Source organism: Grampus griseus (assembly GCF_964374135.1).
Source record: "Grampus griseus genome assembly, chromosome: 11".
Lineage (NCBI taxonomy): Eukaryota > Metazoa > Chordata > Mammalia > Artiodactyla > Delphinidae > Grampus > Grampus griseus.
The window spans coordinates 39,817,783-39,838,586 of record NC_139005.1 but is presented as its reverse complement, the minus strand read 5'-3'; the positions used below and the strand labels follow the sequence as shown (position 1 = coordinate 39,838,586).

Sequence of the window (20,804 nt, the reverse complement as noted above, 5' to 3'; positions counted from 1 at the left end):
TCCTAGCCTGGGGCCTGCGGCTGAAGAAGTTCTAGCCCTCCCTGTGAGAATCCGGGGCCAGGCCCTTGTTTGTTTGCTCTCAAGCTCCCTGCCCTGAGCCAGCGGGCAGCACGGAGTCCCGGGGTGGCTGCCACCCTTCCTCCACCCTGAAGCTGGGCAGATGGCAGCATGTCTGGCAGCAGCTTTGGGGCTGGCGGTCAGACCCCTGTGCCTTCTTCCTGGGTCCACTGGACTGTGCCAGAGCCGTGGCAGCCAATCAGCACCATCTCCAGGCTTTGGGGTTCCCAGGGCAAGGCCAGGCCCCCTGCCCCTGGCGGCGGCTCTCCGGTACTGGCAGCCTCGGCCTGGTTCATGGGCTCCGGGGGCCCAGTCCTAGCCCCTTCTTCAGGAGGCGGTGGGCCTGGGGTGCTGGGCTCGGGGCAGAGTTCTCCTGAGCCTGGGGGCTCTGAGTCAGAGGTGGAGGTCCAAAAAGCTGTGGCTTGAGGCCAGGGGGAGCTCTGAGACGCCGGGGGGCCCCAGGGCCAGGGTGCCACGAGGGGAGGGGGCCCTGGACGAGGGTGGGGCCGGGTCCCACTCAAGACAGAGCCAGCTGGGGGCTGCAGGCAGTAGGAGGACGTCCCAGTGTCCACACACAGAGGCTGCAGGAGCCCAGAGGCGCTGGCCAGGCAGGGCCCCTCTCCTGACGCCCGAGGGGATGGGCCCTCCCCATGGGGTGCCAGGATGAGCTGCACAGCCTGGCGAAGGGACTGCAGCCCCTCCCGCATCTGCAGCACCTGCTCAGACAGCTCCATCACCTGCAGGGAAGGGAGGAGGGTGGGAGGAGGGTGTGGTCAGTGGGGTGGGGACCTCACAACAGCAGGCGCCCCCACCCTTGCCCCTCACCCACCGCCTGCCGAAGCTTGTCCAGCATGTCTGTGTTCCTCACCTCGCTGGGCCCAAGGGGGACAGTGAGCAGGCTGTTCTCTGTGGACAGTAGGGTGGGGTTACCAGGCAGGGCTGGTGAATGAAGACAGCGTGGGGTCCAGGCTTCCGCCCGCTTAGCGCAGACCACACTGGCCTGGCCAGGCCTGCTGCCGCCAGGAACAGCCACTTACAGCCTTACCTGAGTTGCTGAATTCTGTGCAAACCGCCAGGGGGCCTCGGGCACACTGGCTTGTGCTTCTCCCTCAGGAAGCTGCCTTTGTGCCTGTCTCTTGTTCTGTCCTCCAGGCAAGGGGACACTACCTGGGCCGCCTGGCCTGCCCAGGGGCCACTTCCAACTCTGCTTCCCCAGTCCTGTATCCCCCCCAGTGGGCCAGACACGGTGCTGAGGGTTTCAGCACCATTATCTCATTTAACATGCACAACCACCTTTTTACAGATGGGAAGCTGGGGTGAGAACCGAGGTCACACAGAGATCTGGCAGCAGAGATCTCACCAAGCTCCATTCCAGCTACCTTCCAACACCAAGGTGCTGGTCTTACCCACTGCCCTGCCCAAACCATGCAGGTGGGTGAGGGCAAGAGGGCACCCAAAGTCTGTGCCCTGCCACTTTCTCAGAGGCTCCCAGGGCAAAGAGGCTGCCCTGCCAACTTCCCCCCGGACCCGGGCCCCAGTACCTGGTCCGGGAGAGGGGCTGCTGCTACATTCTGGGCCAGACCGCCTCACCCGGAAAGAGAACTTGGGCTGGTCAGAGCCACAGCCGTCCTCAATGCCATCTACTACCCTGTGGACACAGAACAACAAATCAGTTGACAGACAGCCACTGCAGTGTTTCATGGGACAAGATGCCCCACTGTCCGCAGAGGCTGCAGAGGCTTGGAGCTGGGCCGGGGACTTGGGGCCCCAAGCGAAGGGTAACACGTGGTCCCTTCCTCTAGGAGCTCGCAGTTTCACTAGGGATTCAAACTTGAATGAGGTGAAACAGCAAGAGAGTTCTGAGCAGTGCGTGGCATGAATGGTGGAACGGGGGCAGCAGAGAGGAGGAGGAGTCAAGGAAGGCTTCTTGGAGGAGGCTGGAGGGACAGATGGGCATCCAGGGCAGGAGTGTGCCTGGCCGGGGCCCCAGCCCTATCACTGCAGCTCTGCCCAGAGTTTAGTGGCCCGGAGCTCGCTCACCTGGGGCTCAGATCTGGGGGTACACTCCATGGCACAGAGGGCAGCCGCAGCCCCTCTAAGCTCTGAGGGTGAGCAGAGGGGCCGGCCTCAGCCTGCAAAGCTCCTGCCCTGCCCGGCCGCCCTCTGCCACCCAGCGGGTGCCGGGGTGCTGGTCGTCGTGGTGATAGCAGCTTGGCGGCCGAGGAGGATGAGGTGCAGCTGGGGGACAGCAGGGGGCTGGAGGGCTCATCAGCTGGGGCTGGCGAGGCTGCGGGGCCCTGCTCCCCGTCTGTCTCCTTCTCCTCCAGTGTGGACATGAGGGTGTTGTCGCCGCTCAGGGAGCTGGTGTCCACCTGGGGATAGTGGGGGACAGGGAATCATCATGGGGAGCTCCCGCTATGTCCCACTCACCACCACCCCGACCTGGTCTCATCACCCTAGACAGGAGGAGCTGTTTTTGTTAAACAGGATGCCCAGTGTCTCCCACCTCCCAAGGAAGAGACTCGGCAAGGGAACGGGGTGCTTTTCTGCTGCCACCACAAAGCCACCAAGCCCCGGAGGCGTTTGCTGTCCCTCAAAATGCTAGCCAAGTGTGGACACGCTGTCCCTCTACTTGGTCCCTGAGGCTAACTGAACTATCCAGGAGGACCTGGTACCAAAAACCGGTTTGGAATTAGTAAGGTAAGGCAGGAAAATTCAAAAGCCCCTCAGAGCAGTCCTGTGTCACTATGAAGAAGCAGGGGGCACTGCAGGGCTCTCTGCAGAGGCGGCCTGGAGACTAGTGTGCGGCCTGCCTGGCCCCGACCCATGGGCACCACCCCTCATCTGTGACCTCACAGCCTCCTTGTCTGGTACCGCTGGACTCGCGGGCCGTCTCATGGGCCGGCAGAGCTGGGAGTGGCGGCTGAGCAGAGCTGGGCTGGGCTCTAAAGGACAGTGTGAGAGTGTGAAGGGGCAGCAGAGCGTAGAGCCCCACCACCACCACGTGCGGGGTGCTCACACGGCACTCCCACAAACCCCTTCTCTGCCCGCACCCTCACCTCTGCGGGGCCTCCGCCAGCACCCAGGTTGTAGCTGAGCTCCCCTCGGAGGCCCCTGCTGAAGCGGGGGGCAAACTCGGGGTACAGCGCGAGGCTCTCGTGCAGGCCAGCCAGCTGCAGACACTGCAGGACGCAGTACGTCAGCCCCTTCACATCGGCGTTGGCCTTGACCACCTGCTCACGCCGGGGCAGCTCACAGCCAATCAGATCGCCCTTCCCTGGGAAGAGGAAGCAGAGGTCAGCAAGTCCTGCCCCTCAGCCACCCGAGCCGAGATGGGGGTTGAGTGGGGCCTCTCCAGCAAGGACAGGTGGGGAGTAGTGGGGCCCGGGCCCTGGCTGACCCCTGCTGCCTGCCTCACTGGCTCCTCAGACAGGCTCGGGGTGAAGAGCACTGTGACCCAGGTGCTCAGGCACATTTGGGATCAAAGCACTGTGCTGAAACAACCCAAATTTCAGAGCTGAGACACCAGTTCTAGTGATTCCCAGGTTGCCTGTGGATCAGAATCCTCCGGGAAAGTTAAACCAACCAGACTCCCCGGGGCCCATCACTACCTACAGAATCATAATATCTACTGGAGACCCCACAATTGTTAAGCCCTGCAGGTGACTCAGAGCGTGTCCAGGAACCAGTATGTGGAACCAGCAAGTTAGTGCTGTGTGGCACAGTGAAAAAGGCAGGGGGCCGCGTTATTTCACCGCCCTGAGCCCTGGTGCCTCATCTATATGAGAGATCCTGCATTGAACTGAGTCTGTGGTGCTTTCGCGATCTTACCAGAAGGTGTCAATGGAGGGTTTTCCCACCACCCGGCTGAGACTGCCACCTGGCTGACAGCGATTGTAAAATGGCATCAACTCGAGTCCGCATCCTAATCTCAGAGATGTTAAATTGTGGGGAAAAAATGTGTGACTTAGAATCGATGAAATAGGATGTCTCCAATCAGGGACATGGTGATAAGCTAGTGTAGGTAACGTGCCTGACACATAGATGGCCAATCAAAGTTCATTTCCTTCCCTTCCCTCCCGAAAAGAGTCCCCTATCGATCATTCCCAAGAGGTATGGCATGCCACCAGGGCTTGGGCAGAGCACTCACGGCCCTCACAAGGCAGCTCAACCCACGGCCAGACATTTCACGAGATTAGACAGCGTTTCCTCATCCTTAAGGAAAACGATGGCTCGCTGCCACCCCCGCTGTGGGCTGCCTCACGCTGCCAGCAGAACTCACTGAGCTTAAAGGCCTCCTCTAAATGTTCATGGACTTTTGCTCAAATTTAAGTGCAGAACGCATCGTCGTTAAATCTTATTTTCTTGGTTTCAGGCCATCCTTCTGGTTCCTTCGGAGAGCTGTTTGCATCTCAGTGTGATCATCTGATGAATGAGCTCTCTGTCCTCACGTGTGTCATCTGGAAATAGGATAAGTATGTATTTCTTGTCTTCATCCAAGAGAGGAGATAAAAACGAGAACTAGGACAGGACCGAGGACGGAGTTCCATACCACTGGTCTCAGGGACCAGAGCCTGCCCTCCAGGCTGGCCTCTCAGACACAGCCTCCAGCTCAGCTCCTCAAGGCCTGTAAGGTCCTCCCTGCACCGTCGCCCAGCTCACCTCTCTTCGTCCTGCCTCTTTCCTCCCCAACTAACTTTGCACACTTAGCTGTTAGTTCATACACAGAGGTAAGGGCCAGAAATGACACTGCTAGATGTGCCGTGAGCCTTAGCTGCAAGGAGCAGGCAGGAAGCACCTGGATGTTCAACTAAGGAGGCAGGTGGGGGATGGGGTGAAGGCAAAGCAGAAAACCAGGCCATGATGAGGGCTGGGGAACCAGGCATCCACCAGGGCATCCAGAGGGGCCACGTCAACAGAGGAAACAGTTCATCCGGAACATGTGGGTAGGGACAGGATGGATCAAAGGTGGCTTAGGTCCCAGTGCTGGGGAATTCTGGAGGCAAAGGCCACGGCACAGGCGGTGGCCACCCGTGAAGCTGTCTTAATACCGAACGTGGATATTCTGAGACCTGGTGCCTGGCATCAGAGAAGAGAGATTCTTTCAGGACCCATGCCAGCTCCCAGCCACGCTGCTTCCTCAGCTCCCAGCTGAAAACCATCTGCTTAATAATCCACTAGACAATCTTGCTTTGGAGTGACCAGTCTGCCACTGTCAAAATCTGCCTTTTTGCCCTTCTGAATCTCTCCAGTTCCCCATCATTTCTCAAGGACTGCCAGCCATATGTGAGTGGCCATAACTCCGTTTGTTCAGAGTCCTGGCATTAACTCCACGTAGGGCGAGAAGTCAAACTCATGAACGACACCTCTCTCAGCTCGCATGGTATTTCTTTCTTCTGTTTCCTGTTGGAAGACCATCCTCCTCAAGGAAGAGAGGATGGACACACAGTCGCTGCTGGGCGTGTGGTCTTGCTGGTTCTCCAGGTTAATGACAGGCTTCAGCCCCTCCAGGCGTCAGCTGTCCCCACAGGGAGTCTGCAAGTGCTGCTGCCTGAGGATTTGGCTGTGGTCCTGGCGCCTTCCATCAGTGTGTGAGGCCCTCCGTGACCCACGCAGATCACAGCATCCCCACCCTCTAGGGTCCCTGCTGAAAGCCTCCCACAGCCCCGGAGCCTGCAGCCCCGTGTTGCCCACTACCCTGAAATCGCGCCCTTTCTGCGGAATGAGTCTCCCCAGAGCAGAGCGCCTAAGAACACAGTGTTAAGAAGCCTGAGGTTTAGAGTTAGCAGACCAGGTTCTAGCCCTAGCCTGCCTGTTCATTAACCTCTTGGAGCCTCAGTTCCCTTCTATGCAAAATGGAATAGCGATCATTCCTCCGCACTGGGTTTTGTGAGGTTTGTGTGAGTTGAAGCATGTAAGGGCCGGGACACAGGGCTGACCCCGCTGCGGGACCCCTGGGGCCAGCATTATTATCATGTCAGTTCTGAAACTGCAATCTCCCCTTCCTTGTCTAGGGAATTGATCCCTCATCTTCACCTCTTTCTTTTGCCAAGAAGGGAAGTGTATTCACAGTCTGAGCTCTGCTGTCACCCATCGCAACCCTGGGCTTGTTCGAGGACCTTCCCTAGGAAAGTAGCATCTTCCCTCTTGGGCCTGGCCGGGGTGGGCGGGGGGGAGGTTGCAGTGAATAAGCATGGCGTTCACACACACCTCCGGTCAGTTAATCTTCAACAAAGGAGGCAAGAATTTACAATGGGAAAAAGACAATCTTTTCAGCAAGGGATGTTGGGAAAGTTGGACAGCCTCATGTAAATTAGAACACACCCTCTCACCATACACAAAAATAAACTCAAAACGGCTCAAAAACTTAAACATAAGAGATTACACCATAAAACCCCTAGAAGGGGACATTGGCAAAACATTCTCTGATATAAATCGTATCAATGTTCTCTTAGATCAGTCTCCGAAGGCAATAGAAATAAAAGCAAAAATAAACGAATGGACTAATCAAATACTAGCTTTTGCATAGCAAAGGAAACCATAAACAAAGTGAAAAGACAACCTATGGAATGGGAGAAAATATTTGCAAACGATGCAACCGACAAGGGCTTAATTCCCAAAATATACAAACAGCTCATACAACTCAACAACAAAATAACAAACAATCCAATCGAAAAAGAACCAAACAGACATTTCTCCAAAGAAGACATACAGGTGGCCAAGAGGCACATGAAAAGATGCTCAACATCGCTAATTATTAGAGAAATGCAAACCAAAATTTCAATGAGGTACCATGTCACACCGGTCAGAATGGCCATCATTAAAAAGTCTACAAATAACAAATGCTGGAGAGGGTGTGGAGAAAAGGGAACCCTCCTATACTGTCGGTGGGAATGCAAGTTGGTGCAGCCACTGTGGAAAACAGAATGGAGGTTCCTCAAAAAACTAAAAAGGGAGTTGCCGTATGATCCAGCAATCCCACTCCTGGGCATATATCCGGACAAAACTCTAATTCAAAAAGATATAAGCACCCCTATGTTCACAGCAGCAGTATGTACAATAGCCAAGACATGGAAACAACCTAAATGCTCATCGACAGACAAATGGATAAAGAAGATGTGGTGTATATATATATATATATATATATATATATATATATATATATATATAAATGGAATACTACTTGGCCATAAAAAAGAATGAAATAATTCCATTTGCAGCAACGTGGGTAGAACTAGAGATTATCATACTAAGTGAAGTCAGTCAGACAGAGAAAGACAAATACCACGTGTTATCACTTATATGTGGAATCTAAAATATGACACACATGAACATACCTACAAAACAGAAACAGACTCACAGGCATAGAGAACAGACTTGTGGTTGCCAAGGGGGAGGGGGGTGGGGGAGGGTTGGATTGTGAGTTTGGGGTTAGCAGATGCAAACTATTATACATAGAATGGATACACAACAAGTCCTGCTGTATAACAAAGGGAACTATATTAAATATTCTGTGATAAACCAGAATGGAAAAGAATATAAAAAAAGAACATATATATATATGTATAACTGAATCACTTTGCCGCACAGCAGAAATTAACACAGCGTTGTAAATCGACTCTACTTCAATAAATTTAAAAAAAAAAAAAAAAAAAAAAAAAGGGCTTCCCTGGTGGCGCAGTGGTTGAGAGTCCGCCTGCCGATGCAGGGGACACGGGTTCGTGCCCCGGTCTGGGAGGATCCCACATGCCGCGGAGCGGCTGGGCCTGTGAGCCATGGCCGCTGAGCCTGCGCGTCCGGAGCCTGTGCTCCGCAACGGGAGAGGCCGCAGCAGTGAGAGGCCCGCGTACCGCCAATAAAAAAAAAAAAAAAAAATGGCGTCCATGCCTCCCTTTCTCCTGCCTGAACACTCTTCCCAGCACTTTCCTCCTTAGCATTTGATTTTCCTCCTTGACAGGAAGTGCTCCCTTCCGTCCCCTCACAGACCGAAGGCTGGTCCTTCGCTCAGTCTGGCCTACAGCACCCGTGAGATTGAGTTCACCTTGTTTTGCCGCCTTGTGGTCACTGGGTCCGCTCTGAGCTTTGCCCAGGGCTCCATGGCTACTCCTGACCCCACCCTGGCTGTTTCTCCCTGGTGGCCTTGCCTGCGTCTTCTCTCCGCGTTTTCTGCAGATGGGGCCCTGGTTCCACCCGCCTCCCCGCAAGCCCTGGCGTCCTCCGTCCCACCCTCACAAACCTAGGATGGCGAGCACGGTGCCGCCCTTGAGCACCTCCATGGAGCCGGAGCAGACGAAGTAGAGGGCCTGGAGGGCGTCGCCTTGGTGGATGAGATACTCGCCAGGCGTGCAAAAGGCGGGCCGCAGGGCCAGGGACAGCGCCCGCAGGCAGCCGCGGCTCGCCGCCTCAAACAGGGGCAGCTGCAGGACCTCCTTGTGAAGGTGCATGGCAATGTCTGCGCGGAGCTCGTCCGGGAGGCTCTGCAACAGCTGCGGGTGGGATCAGGTGCCGAAGGTTAGGGTGGAGAGTGGGAGGCAGCCTCCCGCCAGCCCTTTCCACCCCGAGGGCCTCAGAGCAAGGGTGGGAGGGGCCTTGATTCCCCCCTCCCCCCACTCGCACAGCATCCAGCTCCACACAGGGTCCAATCAGTGAGGGGGGCCGCCTCTGCCTCCCTCTCAATCACTTTATCCTCCCCGCCCCCCATGGGCAGCCCTGCTTTCCCCCTCCCGGCCTTAGACCTGGCCGGCAGTGAGCAGGGCCTCTAGACCTAGCGAGCGTGGAGACGGGCCTCCGAGCCGGCCCGGCTGCCTTCTGCTCCTTGCCCCTGGCCGCCCAGGACAGAGCGGAGGCAGGGGGGTCAGAATTCTGCATCTCTTGCCCTCCAGCCCGCTGCTCCTGGGACTCTAGGCCGAGCGCACACTCCTTGAAGGAGCAAAGGCAGGAAGGGCCGGCCCTGGAGGCCTGCGCACCTCGGTGGTGTCGATACCGTTGTTCACCGCCCAGGTCGCCTGGAAGTACTCGAGCATGCGCTGCTTGAGGGGCTTGGGGATGCGGTGGATGCGGATGTAGTCGCGCAGGTCGCGGGTGCGGCTGTGGTACAGAAAGCGGCGGGCGTACATGCGCTGGATGATGGCCGTCACGTTCCCAAACACCACCGCGTGCATCAGGGCTGGGGAGGGTGGCGAGAGGGGTCACCTCCAGGACCAGCCTGGCCCGGCCGGACACCGTGCGGGACACATCTGTCCTCCCCACCCGCAGCCCCGCGCTGGGCAAGGCCCCCGGCCGCTGTGTGGGGTGGAGTCCTGCGGCCAGGTGGGCTCTCCTGGCCCTGGGCTCGGGTTCCTTGGGGCCCCTAGGCGGAAGCACCTCTGGGAAGGACCTCGGGGCCCTGTGGGAGGTGGGGAGGGAGGGGTGGCCCAGGGCATGAGTCGGGGAGAGGGCCCTGGACTGGGAACGGGGCAGGCCTCACCGCCGATGAGCATGGTGCAGATGGAGAAGATCTTCTCCGTGTCCGTGTTGGCAGACACGTTGCCGAAGCCCACGCTGGTGAGGCTGCTGAGTGCGAAGTAGAGGGAGGTGATGTAGGCGCTGCGCAGTGAGGGGCCGCCCAGGAGCTCGGGCCCCGTCCTGTTGGCCTCGCTGCTGCTGCTGCTACAGTTGTCACTCTGGCCAGAGCTGTTCCCTATAGCTGGGCTCCGGCCCACCAGGTAGTAGGGGGTCTCCAGTCGGCGGGCCAGCTCCTGCAGCCAGCCTGGGGAGGGGGCAGGACAGCACTGCTGCACTGCGGGCGCAGGTGTGCCTGCTGGTACCCCCGGGGGGGGGGACACACATGGCTGCAAATCCACCCCCCACGGCTTCCTGCCATGTCCGTCCCTCCTCTGCCAGCCCGGCGTGCCCCTGTGCACCCCCTCCCCCCTCCCCAAGACAAGCACACGAGGTCGAGACTGTCATCTCCCCAGACGGTGTCTCTGGGTGCCGAGGCTGGAGTGAGGAGCTCTACACCCTCCTCCCTGTGCTGGCGCTAATCCCGGGGCGGTGGGCCCAGCTGGAGGGGGCAGAGGGACTGGGGGGTTCATTGCACCAGCCACAGCCTCATCCGCAGGGCCGCCTCCTCTGCCTTGTCCTCCCAGACTCCTCTTGCTTTTTCTCTGAGCTCCGGAAAGCCGCCCCCGATTCAGCCTCATCCCCCCCACCCCACAACCACACACACCACCCAACCTCATGCACGCGTTCTCGGGCACACCGACGTGGACGTGTGCACACACCAGTAAGGCTACAGACGCAGTCGAGAGGACAAGGACACACGTGTGTGAGCACAGTCCCAGGAGCACAGCCACGGCCTGTGCACACTTGGGAGAGACAAGGGTACGCGGGCGCTTGCACACTGACACCCAGGTAGGAGAGGGACACACCTGCATGGACACAAGCACACAGGTGAGTGCACTCAGAGGCCACAGACAGGCAGGCCACCGCCGTGCACACAGCTCTCTACACGCAGACACAAGCCAGCCTGGGACACTGAGAGGAGAATAAAGATCGCCCCAGTCTCATCAACCCCCCATTCTCCGGTCTGGCCTTGGAGGAGGTGGGGCTGCGTACTGGGGTCTCTCAGGAGCCCACAGCCGCCCAGAGTTACTCAGCCCAGCTGGAGGGCTGTGGGAATTCTAGGGTGTTAGATGGGGGTTCCCAGGGTCCACAGAGGTCCCAGGGGTCCTGGCAGAGCTGGGGGCCATGGGGAGCAAGGGAGAGAGAGCAGATCTAGCATAGAAGTCCAGAGGGTGGGCTCAGGATCACAGGCTGCGGTGGGACCCACCTCTCCACGTGCCCCTCCCCAGCTCCCTACTCCACACTCACCCTAACATCGCACATGCTGCTGCTCTCTGTGGCCCTCACACCCCTCCTCCCACCACACACCCATTTATTCAGCAATCTCACACGTGTGCCAGGAGCCGGGGGACCCCCAGAAGCTTACTGCAAAAACGTCTCACAGGTACACAGCACCCGAGGGTCCCGGGATGGGGCTCAAACCCATGTGCTATTGGCTAGAGCTAGAAGGCTTCCCGGAAAAGGGGACACTGGTGGTTTGTCTCAGAGGATGGGTAGTTTTGAGACAAACTGAGAGGGGGTCATTCCTGATCTAGGGAAAGGTGTGGGCTAAACCTAGAGCTGGAGACAAGTACAGGCGAGCAGCTTGGCTTAGCTAGAATGTGGGGTCCGCACTGAGGGAGCAAACTCCAGGCTAAGGAGTTGGGGGGATGTGTAAAGTCCGGAGCCAAGGTGAGGACTCACCCTCCTGTTATTTGAGATGTGCTGTGAGAACGCAAGGAAGTACACAAAACCCTTCAGTCGTTACTTAGTTGGGCCTCTGAGGTGAAGCCGGTAGCTGGGTGAGGAGGGGGCTGGAGGGTGGAGAAGCAGGAGGGTGAGGGCAGGATGCAGAGGGGTCCCTCCTCACTCAGTCTTGGTCATGGGGCATTGGCAGCCCCTGGAGCTGGTGGCGGGATGGTCCCTCTGCGTGTCGGCTGCAGAGGCCGTTCTGGAGGCTTTCATACTGAGAAATGCTCTGAGCGACCTCCCTCAGTGTTTAGCACACTCTTGAAAATCCAGCCCATCTCCACGGGGCTAATGGGATTCTGGGGCTGGAACTTTATGTCCACACCAGGGCAGTGGAGCAGTAGAACCAAGGCAAGGAGGCAAAGGGAAGGCACCTCCCACCACACAGAGCTGGGCCAACAAGAGACGCCACCCTCACCCATGGACATCCCTCCCGAGGTGGACTTAGGGAGGTCTGGGTGTGGCTCCCACCCAGCTGGGGGGTAGTTTCCCTGGAGAAAGAAGGGGCAGATGATGATGTGAAGGACTTGGGAACTCCCCTAATGTGAACTAGCCCCTCTGGAACTTAGGGTTCAAGGGTGTGATCTGCCCAACAGTCAGCCCGCCCCTTACAAGCCCCATGCTCTCCGTGGAGGGGCTCAGAGCCCCTCTGGGAGCCAAAGGTGTTCTTCATGTCAGCTCAGCAGCCCCTGTGACGTGGTCAGAATGGAGGATCCCCATGGACGCAAGACACTGGGTGTCTGGGCTGTGTGTGGGGAGGGGACTGACCTGGGGATGTGGTGTGTCACCCACGTAGGGGTTGGGGCTCTGCATCACTGTTACCCATCTCCCAGTCCTCTGAGCATGTTCGTCGGGGGCGTCTGACCCCAGAGCCGCCTCCGCCACAGCCTTCCCCTGGGAAGGGCAGGCGCCACGGAGCTGACATACTGCCTGGAACGTGTTGGTTCCTGTGCTCAGCAGCTAGAGCTTTGGGGAATATCCAAGTGGGCCTCTGGGCTACACACCAGTCTCCGTGGGCTTGGCGAGGGAGGGAGGATTAGCGGGAGTCTCCTCGTCCCTGGGAACAGATCAGAGCATGTTTCTAAGGCCAACCTGGACTCCTGGTGACCGACCCCATCAAGAGAAGACAGTCATGGCGGGGGGCGCATCTGAGCAGCTGGGCTCTTGCCCACTGACTGGAAACGGGGGCTAAAGGCCAGTTATGGGGAAGTTGCCAGAGGGCTGGAGGGCATGGGAGGAAGAAGGTGTGTCCAATTTTGGATCTGCGGGCATGGAGAGTTAGACCTTGTTGGAACAGAACGGTCTGGAGACAGAGAGAGAGGATGGAAGTTGAGATGTTCACACCGTGGTGTCAGTGGAATCGCCCAGGAAGAGCAAGGCGGGGGGCCGGGGAAGGAGGAGGCCTCCTCACAGGGCAGAGAGATGGCTGGCAGGGTCAGGTACTACAGGGACTTCAAAGGGATAAGAGTTTGGCCCCAGAAGGTCACTGTGACCTTTAGGGTGACATTTGGGGTTGAGAGGTGGAGGTGGAAGCCCTCCTGGCAGGAGTTAAGACGTGAGTGGGAGGTGAGCAGAGAGAGGAGCTGCGAGAGGGGAGGTGAAATGAGAGTGAAGACGCTGGTGGGACGCAGAGAAAGGCTGCATTTCGGGCTGGGGAAGGGCTGAAGCAGCTGAGAACCATGCTGCCGGAGGTGACAGGAGTGGGCAAGGGGCCTTAGGGGCCAAGATGGTGGGGGATGAGCTTTTGAGAGGGTGGCCGGAAAGCGCCAGGCATCGGAGCAACCCTGGAGAGGTCTTCTGAGAGGGGTGGGGTACCCAGCTGGGCAGGCAGTGGGCGAATGTGAATGTGGCACAAGCTTGACCACGAGGAGGCCATGATGGGTGAATAGACTCCCCCAGGCAGCCCACCAGGCTTCCTCCACAACGTGGGCCTGCAGGAGAGCAGGCCTGCCTCGAGGTGGTGGCTCTGTCACGCTCCCACCTGCACACACACGCGCCAGCCCCCTCATTCTGCTTACAAACACACACCTACTGGCACACATGCCCCTGATACACACCTATGGGCATGTACACACGCAGACTTGCACACATCTCTCTGCTACCTTACATCAGCTCACGGACATCCCCTGCTAGACACACACTTGGACTCACATTTCCCTGACGCACGCACCCTCAAGTGAACAGACTCCTTGAGCACATATGTACACACACACGCACACGCGTGCGCGCACACACACACACGCACACACACAGAGGCAGCCTCCAGTACCGATCTCAGGCAGCTCGGAGGCGCTGCTCTCGATTTCCCGCTGGCCGATGTAGAACCAGATGCAGGCCACCCAGTGGGCGAGCAGGGCGAACACGGCCATGAGCAGGGTCAGCACCACGGCGCTGTACTGCGAGTAGCGGTCCAACCGCGGGAGCAGGCGCAGCAGGCGCAGCAGGCGCAGCGTCTTCAGCAGATGCGCCCCGAAGTACTGAGGTGGGGGGAGGGGGAGGTCACCCCAGGGCCGGCCCCCCCCCGTTCTGCCCCAAAGCCCACCCAGCCCAGCCGCACTGACCACGTTGACCTTGAAGGCGTGTAGCAGGTCGAAGGGCAGCGCTGCAATGACATCCAGCAGGAACCAGGTGCTAACGTAGTGGAGGCAAATGGACTTTGGGGCAAACACCACCTGGCCCGACTTGGACACGAACGTGGTGCGGAAATTCAGCACAATGTCTGGGGGAAGTTGGGGTGGGAGTCAGCACCGGTGGGGAGGAGCCACATTTTCCTGGGCACCTGCTCAGTGTGTAACACTGTCCTGGGCCCTTTACCTGCATTGTCTTAGTTTTCGTAGTAAGCCAGAGGGTGGATACTGTGCCTATGTGATGGAGGGAGAAACCAGCTTGGAGAGGCTATGACTAGCTCAGGGCCAAGTAACCCATTAGTGATGAAGACATATTCGGAGCCTAGGTCTGATTTCAAGGCCCACAGGTCATAAACGGGGGAGGGCAAGGGGGACACTGGGGGGCAGTAGAAGCCATGCAGAGTATCCCCATCAAAGCCCGGGGGGTCACTGGCCCAGGGAGGGGTGGGAGGCACAGAGCACACATACCAAGAATGAAGAGGACCTCCACGGCCAGGTCGCAGACGCTGGGAGGGCCACGGGCGGCACTGGGCTCCCGGGCTGTGCTCACGCACACGCTGTAGGGCACGGTGACAGCCACGTAGAGGGTGGCGAGCAGGATGAAGCCGTCCCAAGTGGCCCTCAGTGCCCCACAGTGCAGCAGGATGAAGGGTGACTTCCGGATGGCAGCGACTTTGTACTCGGGCAAATTTGGCTTCTCTCCAAACACCCCCTGAATGAGAGGCAGGGCAGGTCCAGGCAGGGAGAACAGGAAATTGGCACAGACTGAGTTTGGATGGGGTCTGGGACAAGCATCTGCCTCCTTTCTCTCCCTGCATTCTCAGAACGACCTCTGACACAGGCATCAGAGTCCCCTTGTTATAGATCAGAAGACTGAGGATTGGTGAGCTCAAGTGACTTAGGTGAGGTCACACAGCTGCTTAGGGGAGGAGCCAAGATTGAGCCAGGGCCCATCTGACTCCAGGGCCAAAACTCTCCGCCATACCTTCGACAGATGAGGCATGTGACATTCTCACCACAAGCCCCAAAGTGCTGGTGGGGCCTGAGTAGCCCCCTGGACATTCTCTCTGTGGTGGGCTTGGTTCCCCTTCTCCATCTCCTCAACCGGCCCCTACCCTGCCCCACCCCCCAAACACACGCCCTAGCGCCAATCCACCTTATTGAGCTTGTGCTTGCCCTTGGGCTGCTTCTGCAGGTGCCCAGACAGGTGGTAGAGCACAGCCCGGCTCCGTCGCCGGTTGGCATTGAAGCCTTTGGACCCTGCCCGGCCATATCGGCGTCGGCCACCACCTGCAAAAGAAGAGGGGCGGGAGAGAATGATGGGCGAAGCGCTCACACGCCTCAGTCCAGGGGCTTGCGGGTAGGACACCAGTTGCTGGCCCACTGGCTGGTCCGGCTTACTGCCTAGTTAGTCTATTTAGAGCTGGGGGCACCAGCGTTTCTCACTTCCTGGGGTCACTGGCCAACACCAGCAACGGGCAGTCCTGGGGGTGCTTACAGACACTCCCCCCAGTGCCTGCTTCTAGGAGAAGGAGGTTTGGATCCAGGCAAGAGAGGAACACCACAGGGAAAGGCCTGAGAGAGGGGAGTGGGAGGTAGTTCCCAGGGTGGGGGAGTGCAGAGCTAGCAGGAGGCCATTGGGCAGAGTCGAGGCCACCCAGGGCTGGGGAACAGAGAGTACCCCCAACACCCCCAAATGGCAAAGAGGCCTTGGAGCAGCTTCTGATGACAGCTTTGTGAGCTGTCCAAAGGCCACCCCCGGCCCTTAGAGGATGCAAGAGGGGAAAGACCACAAGGACTTAAAAGAGGGCCTTGGCCAGGGCTCCCCAGACAGGTTTGCATGAAGACAAGGAACCAGGTGGGTCTGTGCTCAGCCTCACTAATTGGTGGGAAAATGGTACTTCACGGGCACTAGTGGAATTTGTTTCTTTCAGTTTCTTAGTAAAGTTGACTTTGAAAGTCCAACTTTGTCTCCACAAGCTCTCCGTACCTGGGCCTGGGGAGATGAGAGCAGCACAGGCTCCTCGGCCAGCAGAGCGGGAGTCCGCGAGTGCAGGCGGGGTGGGGGGCCCACAATGGCCCCGCCGAGGCTTGAGGTACCCAACACCCCAGCCGCGGCAGCCAAGTCGGCAGCCCCACAGGCACCCACCTGTCTCCTTCCAGCTGTCGGGGCCCCCTCGGTTCTTGGTATCACTGATGTCCTTGTGAGAGACCAGGAAGAGGGCCACCTCCCCTTTCTCATTCTTTATGGGTATCACATCCAGGAGACACCAGAACGGGAGCCCTGGGCACAAAGACAGACTCAGCCCAGCTCCCATTCTCCGTCCGAGGCAAGGTGACAGAGGGGCCATTGACACCCCTGGTCAAGGCACATGCCAGCTCCACTTAGGACACTTAGACTCGATCCAACAGGGCGGGGGAAGGCAAGGGAGAGCAGAGACGACAGTCAGACATGTGTGTTCATAGATCTGTCCTGCTAAGTAAGATGGGGACATTTTTCTGCTGGGGTGGGAAATCCAAGATGGGAAATTGAGTACCAGCTGAGATTGGGGTGAGGACCGAAGAAAGGAGGGGCCAGGAACAAGAGGAGGGGTGGAGAAAGAGGAGAGGGGAATGTAGGAAGATGGGATGAGATGGGGAGATGGAGAAGATGGGATTGGAAAGGAGGGACTGTGGATGGGGTGGGTACCAGGCTGGGTGAGACCGCGAAAGTAAGGCAGGTTGGCCAGGCGGCCCCTCACCGCTCTTCCGGTACAGGATCAGCTCGGCCTTGAACTCCTTGTGCTCATCCAGGGCCTTGCGGATCTGTTGGCGGACGAGCTCACTGGTGTCTGGCCCATAGAGGAAGGAGCAGGCACAGCCCCGCTGCATGACCTCGGCCCGGGAGAAACCCGTGAGGTCGCAGAAGCCATCAGAGCAGTAGACCACAGGGAAGAGCCCCGCCACCTGGGCGTTGCCCAGCACGAAGTTACTATCTGCAAGAGAGCACCCCTCAGAGGAGGTGTGGGGTGAAGGGGCACAGGGTCTACTACCCCTCCTTTCCCAATTGCCTGCAATCAAAGGGTAGGTGTTACAAATCCCAGGAATCCTGTGTGTGAGTGTTTGGGATGGGGGGTTGGGGGAGGGTTAGGACAGGAGCTGTTTATGAACAGGAATTAGAGTGTCACCTGTGTGTCGGTGCCCTGCAAGGTCCCACTCCTAGCATCGTGTGTATAAGTGCATTCAAGAATTGGCATGTGTGAGCCCTGAGGTTGGTGAATGCAGCCCCGTGTGGGTACTGTGCCCTCTGGAGTGTGACCTGAGCAGCTTGGGGTAAGGGGTGGGGTTAGGGATATCCAAAGGAGGACTGCAGGACCAGTTCTAGGCCAGCCTCAGCCCCCCTCCCCCCGCCCCACCAGCTTCTGCCAGGTTCACTCACCAGCCAGGTACTCGGGTTGGCTATTTGGCTCCTCCCACCGAGACACACTTGGACGGAGAGGCAATCCAAGCCACCATCTATTCTGCACTCTGTTTGAGCCCCAGTTGCCTGAGCCCCTGGCTCAGGAATTAGTGAATGTGATCCACAATGGGGGTGTAAGAACGGTAGCTGAGCTCTGGCAGCCTGGAGCCAGGAGTGTATTGGGTAGTGGGGGGCGCTGAATCAGCAGGCTGCGGGAGCCAAGTGCAGGCAAAGCAGATGGAGAAGCCTGGGGTGGGGATGGTCTCAGAGATGGGCTTCCACCCCTATCAGGAACCAGAGACAGAGGCAGAGAGCTGGGAAGCCCCACTGGGGGTGAGTTTGAAGGAGGAGGAGAAGGGAGGGGGCTTTCACGACTTTCCCAGTGCTCAGAGCCCCGGAAAGCCAGGATCCAGAAGCTCTGGTCACCTTCTCCAAACTTCCCCAGTCTTAGTGGGAGTCCCCAAACCTATCCTTTTGGGACTAGAGGGCTCAGTGGGTTTAGGCTGGTGGGTTTAGGTGGTGAGGTGAGGTTGGACTAACAGTGCTCTCCTGAGTCCCGCCTACTCTATCTTGGTTTGCAAACCTCTTTTCTAAACCTGTTTTTTTAGCCTCTAGGCTGTCCCTCGAGCACCGCTTCCTTGCCTCACTTCCCAACCCGCCAGTTCGAGGGTAGTCTCGGTGGGATAGCGCCAGACGCAGGGATGGGATAGATTACACTGACTAGGTCGGGGTTCGCGACCCCAGGAACAGACGACATGACCGGCCCCCAAACCCAGAGAGTTCTAGCCATTTTGCCTGGCCCGGGGCAGTGTTGACTCTGAATTTTTCGGAAACGGCGTCTGGAAGGAGACGGTGGTCCCAGCTAAAAGTGGGGCTCGGGGAAGAGAGGGCGAGAGCAGGAGGGCTCCAGGCTGAGGTGTCTGGGTGCAGGACTGACGGGAACACTGGCCAGGGACAGCTGGTCCGGGAGCCAGTGGGGCGAGGGTCGGGACTCACGCGTGCCGTCGAAGCGCGTGGCGATGGTGTCCAGGAAGGTGTTCTGCGGCGCCAGGAGTCCCCGCATGGCCGGCATCTTAGGCGGCTGTGGCCGCCTGCCCCATCCCTCCGGGGCGAGGGGGCTCAGCGCCGGGGGAGGGCGCCCAACTCGGCCGCCCCCCGCCGGGCCCCGCGCCCCCTAGCGCAGCCGTCGGGGGGCAATGCCCACCCCGGACTCGCAGGTCCCGCCAGCCGCCCGCGCGCAAGGGGGCGTCCCCGCCGTCGGGGCCCGGAGCATGGCGCGCGGCTCCTCGCGCCCTGGCCGCCCACGATTCCCGGACTCCCGGCTCCGCGCCCTCTGTGCTCTCAGCACCTTCGGCTCGAGGTGGCTGCAGCAGCGGCTCCCGTTTCGGCTGCGGGTCGGCTCCGGCTCGGGCTCCGCTGGGCACCAGATCCCCGCAGCTACCTCCTTCTGTCGGGGAGAAGCGGCAGCCTCCCTCCCTCCCTCCGGCGCCCGCAGCCAGCACCGGGGTAACCATGGAGACGGGGCACACCCAGGCAGGGCTGCCTCCTTAAAGGGACAGGCCTCCCGCCGAGGGATTCCCCCCTCCCCTCGGGACCTCGTGGGGGCAGGGGAAGCGGCGCCCTCCCTCCCTCCCAGCGCCACGCAGGCCGCCCGGGCCACCCCGAGCCGCCCCGCCCGCCCCTCGGAGAACGACGGGCAAGCGCCTGGTCCCGCTCGGGCAGACTCAGCCGCAGGGGCGAGGCGTCTTTCTCTGCAGCATGGGGGTTCTCAGAGAGCCTGGCAGCCTCTCCTCCCCCGGAGGGACCTGAGGAGAGCTCAGGCGGGGGATGAGCGGGGGGTGCGTGGTTTAGAAGATTTCCCCTAAGAAAAATGTAATGGGAAAGGGGGCTGGGCCAGCAGGTGGAGGTGGTGAAGACCGGTGGTTGGCGGAGGTTGGGGCAGGGGAAGTCTAAAAGGAGATTTGGGGGAGGGGGTTTAAACCCAGCTTTTAGGCATCCAAGCCTTTCTTAGCCTCAACTTGACCCTCCAGGGAATGGATCGATCCGTCACTAAGCGACGCCGCGGCTGGCTGGAGCTGCCAGGAAATAGGAGGGTGGGTAGTCCTGGAAATAGGGTTTAGACGACGCTCTCCGTGTGTGCCCGGGAGGTGGAGGGGTGGAAAGTGGAAATGAGGTGTGTGGGGATGGGGGCGCCCCAGATCCTTTGTCTTGCCCCTGTGTTTCTCTCTGTCCCCCTTTGCCGCTTCCAGGCTGCGCTGAAGGGTCAGGTTGCAAATACAGGCAGGGTACAGTAGATGTCAGACGCCGGGGGAAACTTCCTAACCGTGCGCTAGTGGGTCTTTGCGGGCGGGGAATGAGAGCACCGAGTCTCCGCTGCCCCTAGCGCCTTTAGTCCTAGAGAACTAGGCTCTGCGCTGAAGAGGGAGCGGGGGCTGCAGGGACCCCCACCTCCAGCGAGGGGGTGGGGAGGAGGGGCCGGCGGGCGGTGCGGAGCCGGGCCCTGGGCGGCAGTCTCTCACTGGTCTCCAGCGCTGCGTCGGTCCCAGCAGCCTCGCGTTGCCAGCGCCGCTCCTCCTCCCTCCCACGATTTGCCAGCGAGCGCGGCTACCGCCCGCGCCCAGAGGAACCGCCGTGGCCAAAACAGCAATTTGTTCCCGAACGAGTGATGCGGAAGGCTCAGCGCCCCCACCCCTCTAGGAGACACAACCGTAGTCAGCAGCATCGGAAAGGAAGGAGTGTCACCCGCTCCACCCACCCCTCATCTGTGACAAGGGCCAAAGCCCCAGGCACCTGTATTAAAATGAGCTGGTGCTTGGGCAGGAAGAAGAGGAAGCGTCCCCCTCCCCCAGTCCCCAGCGTCCCACTCTCTCACATGGGTCCAGGGCTGCACAGTAACCCCTCCCCCAACGACTCATCTTTGCCCCTCCAGGCGACGTTCAAGCGCACTGCTGAGGGGCGGGTGCAGTTTAGGAATCGGCTCACCTTGAGAGAAAGGATGAGGCTATGAGGGAAAGCACCCAACTTGAGAACCAGGCTACTTACCCAGGTTCGAATATAGTTCTACCACTTGCTGTTGTGATTTTCCTTGCATGACTCAATTTTCTCCTCTGTGAAACGGGAACAATAACTACCTCAGAGGGTTGTTAGGAGGATTAAAAGATTAAAGGATGTAGAACAGCGTGTGACATTTGCAACATGTAAATATTATCTGATTTTGGATCTTATGGGAGCCCTGAGAAATATGCAGAGTAGATGCCACTTACTCTCCAACTCACAAATGAGTAAACAGAGGCAGAGACAGAGGAGAGACTCGCTCAAGGTAACCAAGGTGGTAAGTGGCTAAGGTTCCA

At 58.9% G+C, this 20,804-nt stretch overlaps 1 protein-coding gene across 2 annotated transcripts; it reads right to left on the bottom strand.

Annotated features, from left to right (window-relative positions):
- Positions 1-197: 197 nt before the first annotated feature.
- On the bottom strand, positions 198-18,968 carry KCNH3 (potassium voltage-gated channel subfamily H member 3; the record flags this gene model as incomplete). Of its 2 annotated transcripts, none has more annotated exons than XM_082665863.1 (15): positions 198-794; positions 887-963; positions 1,599-1,705; positions 2,098-2,429; positions 3,117-3,334; positions 8,294-8,543; positions 9,024-9,223; positions 9,524-9,805; positions 13,658-13,865; positions 13,950-14,107; positions 14,484-14,727; positions 15,172-15,305; positions 16,165-16,299; positions 16,757-16,990; positions 18,803-18,968. In XM_082665863.1, the coding sequence occupies 15 exons, from the start codon at positions 18,966-18,968 to the stop codon at positions 198-200; spliced, it is 3,342 nt and encodes a 1,113-aa protein (XP_082521989.1). The 2 variants fall into 2 exon arrangements, with proteins under 2 accessions (XP_082521989.1, XP_082521990.1); XM_082665864.1 differs by lacking the exon at positions 18,803-18,968 and adding an exon at positions 18,451-18,526.
- Between the last annotated feature and the right edge of the window lie 1,836 nt (positions 18,969-20,804).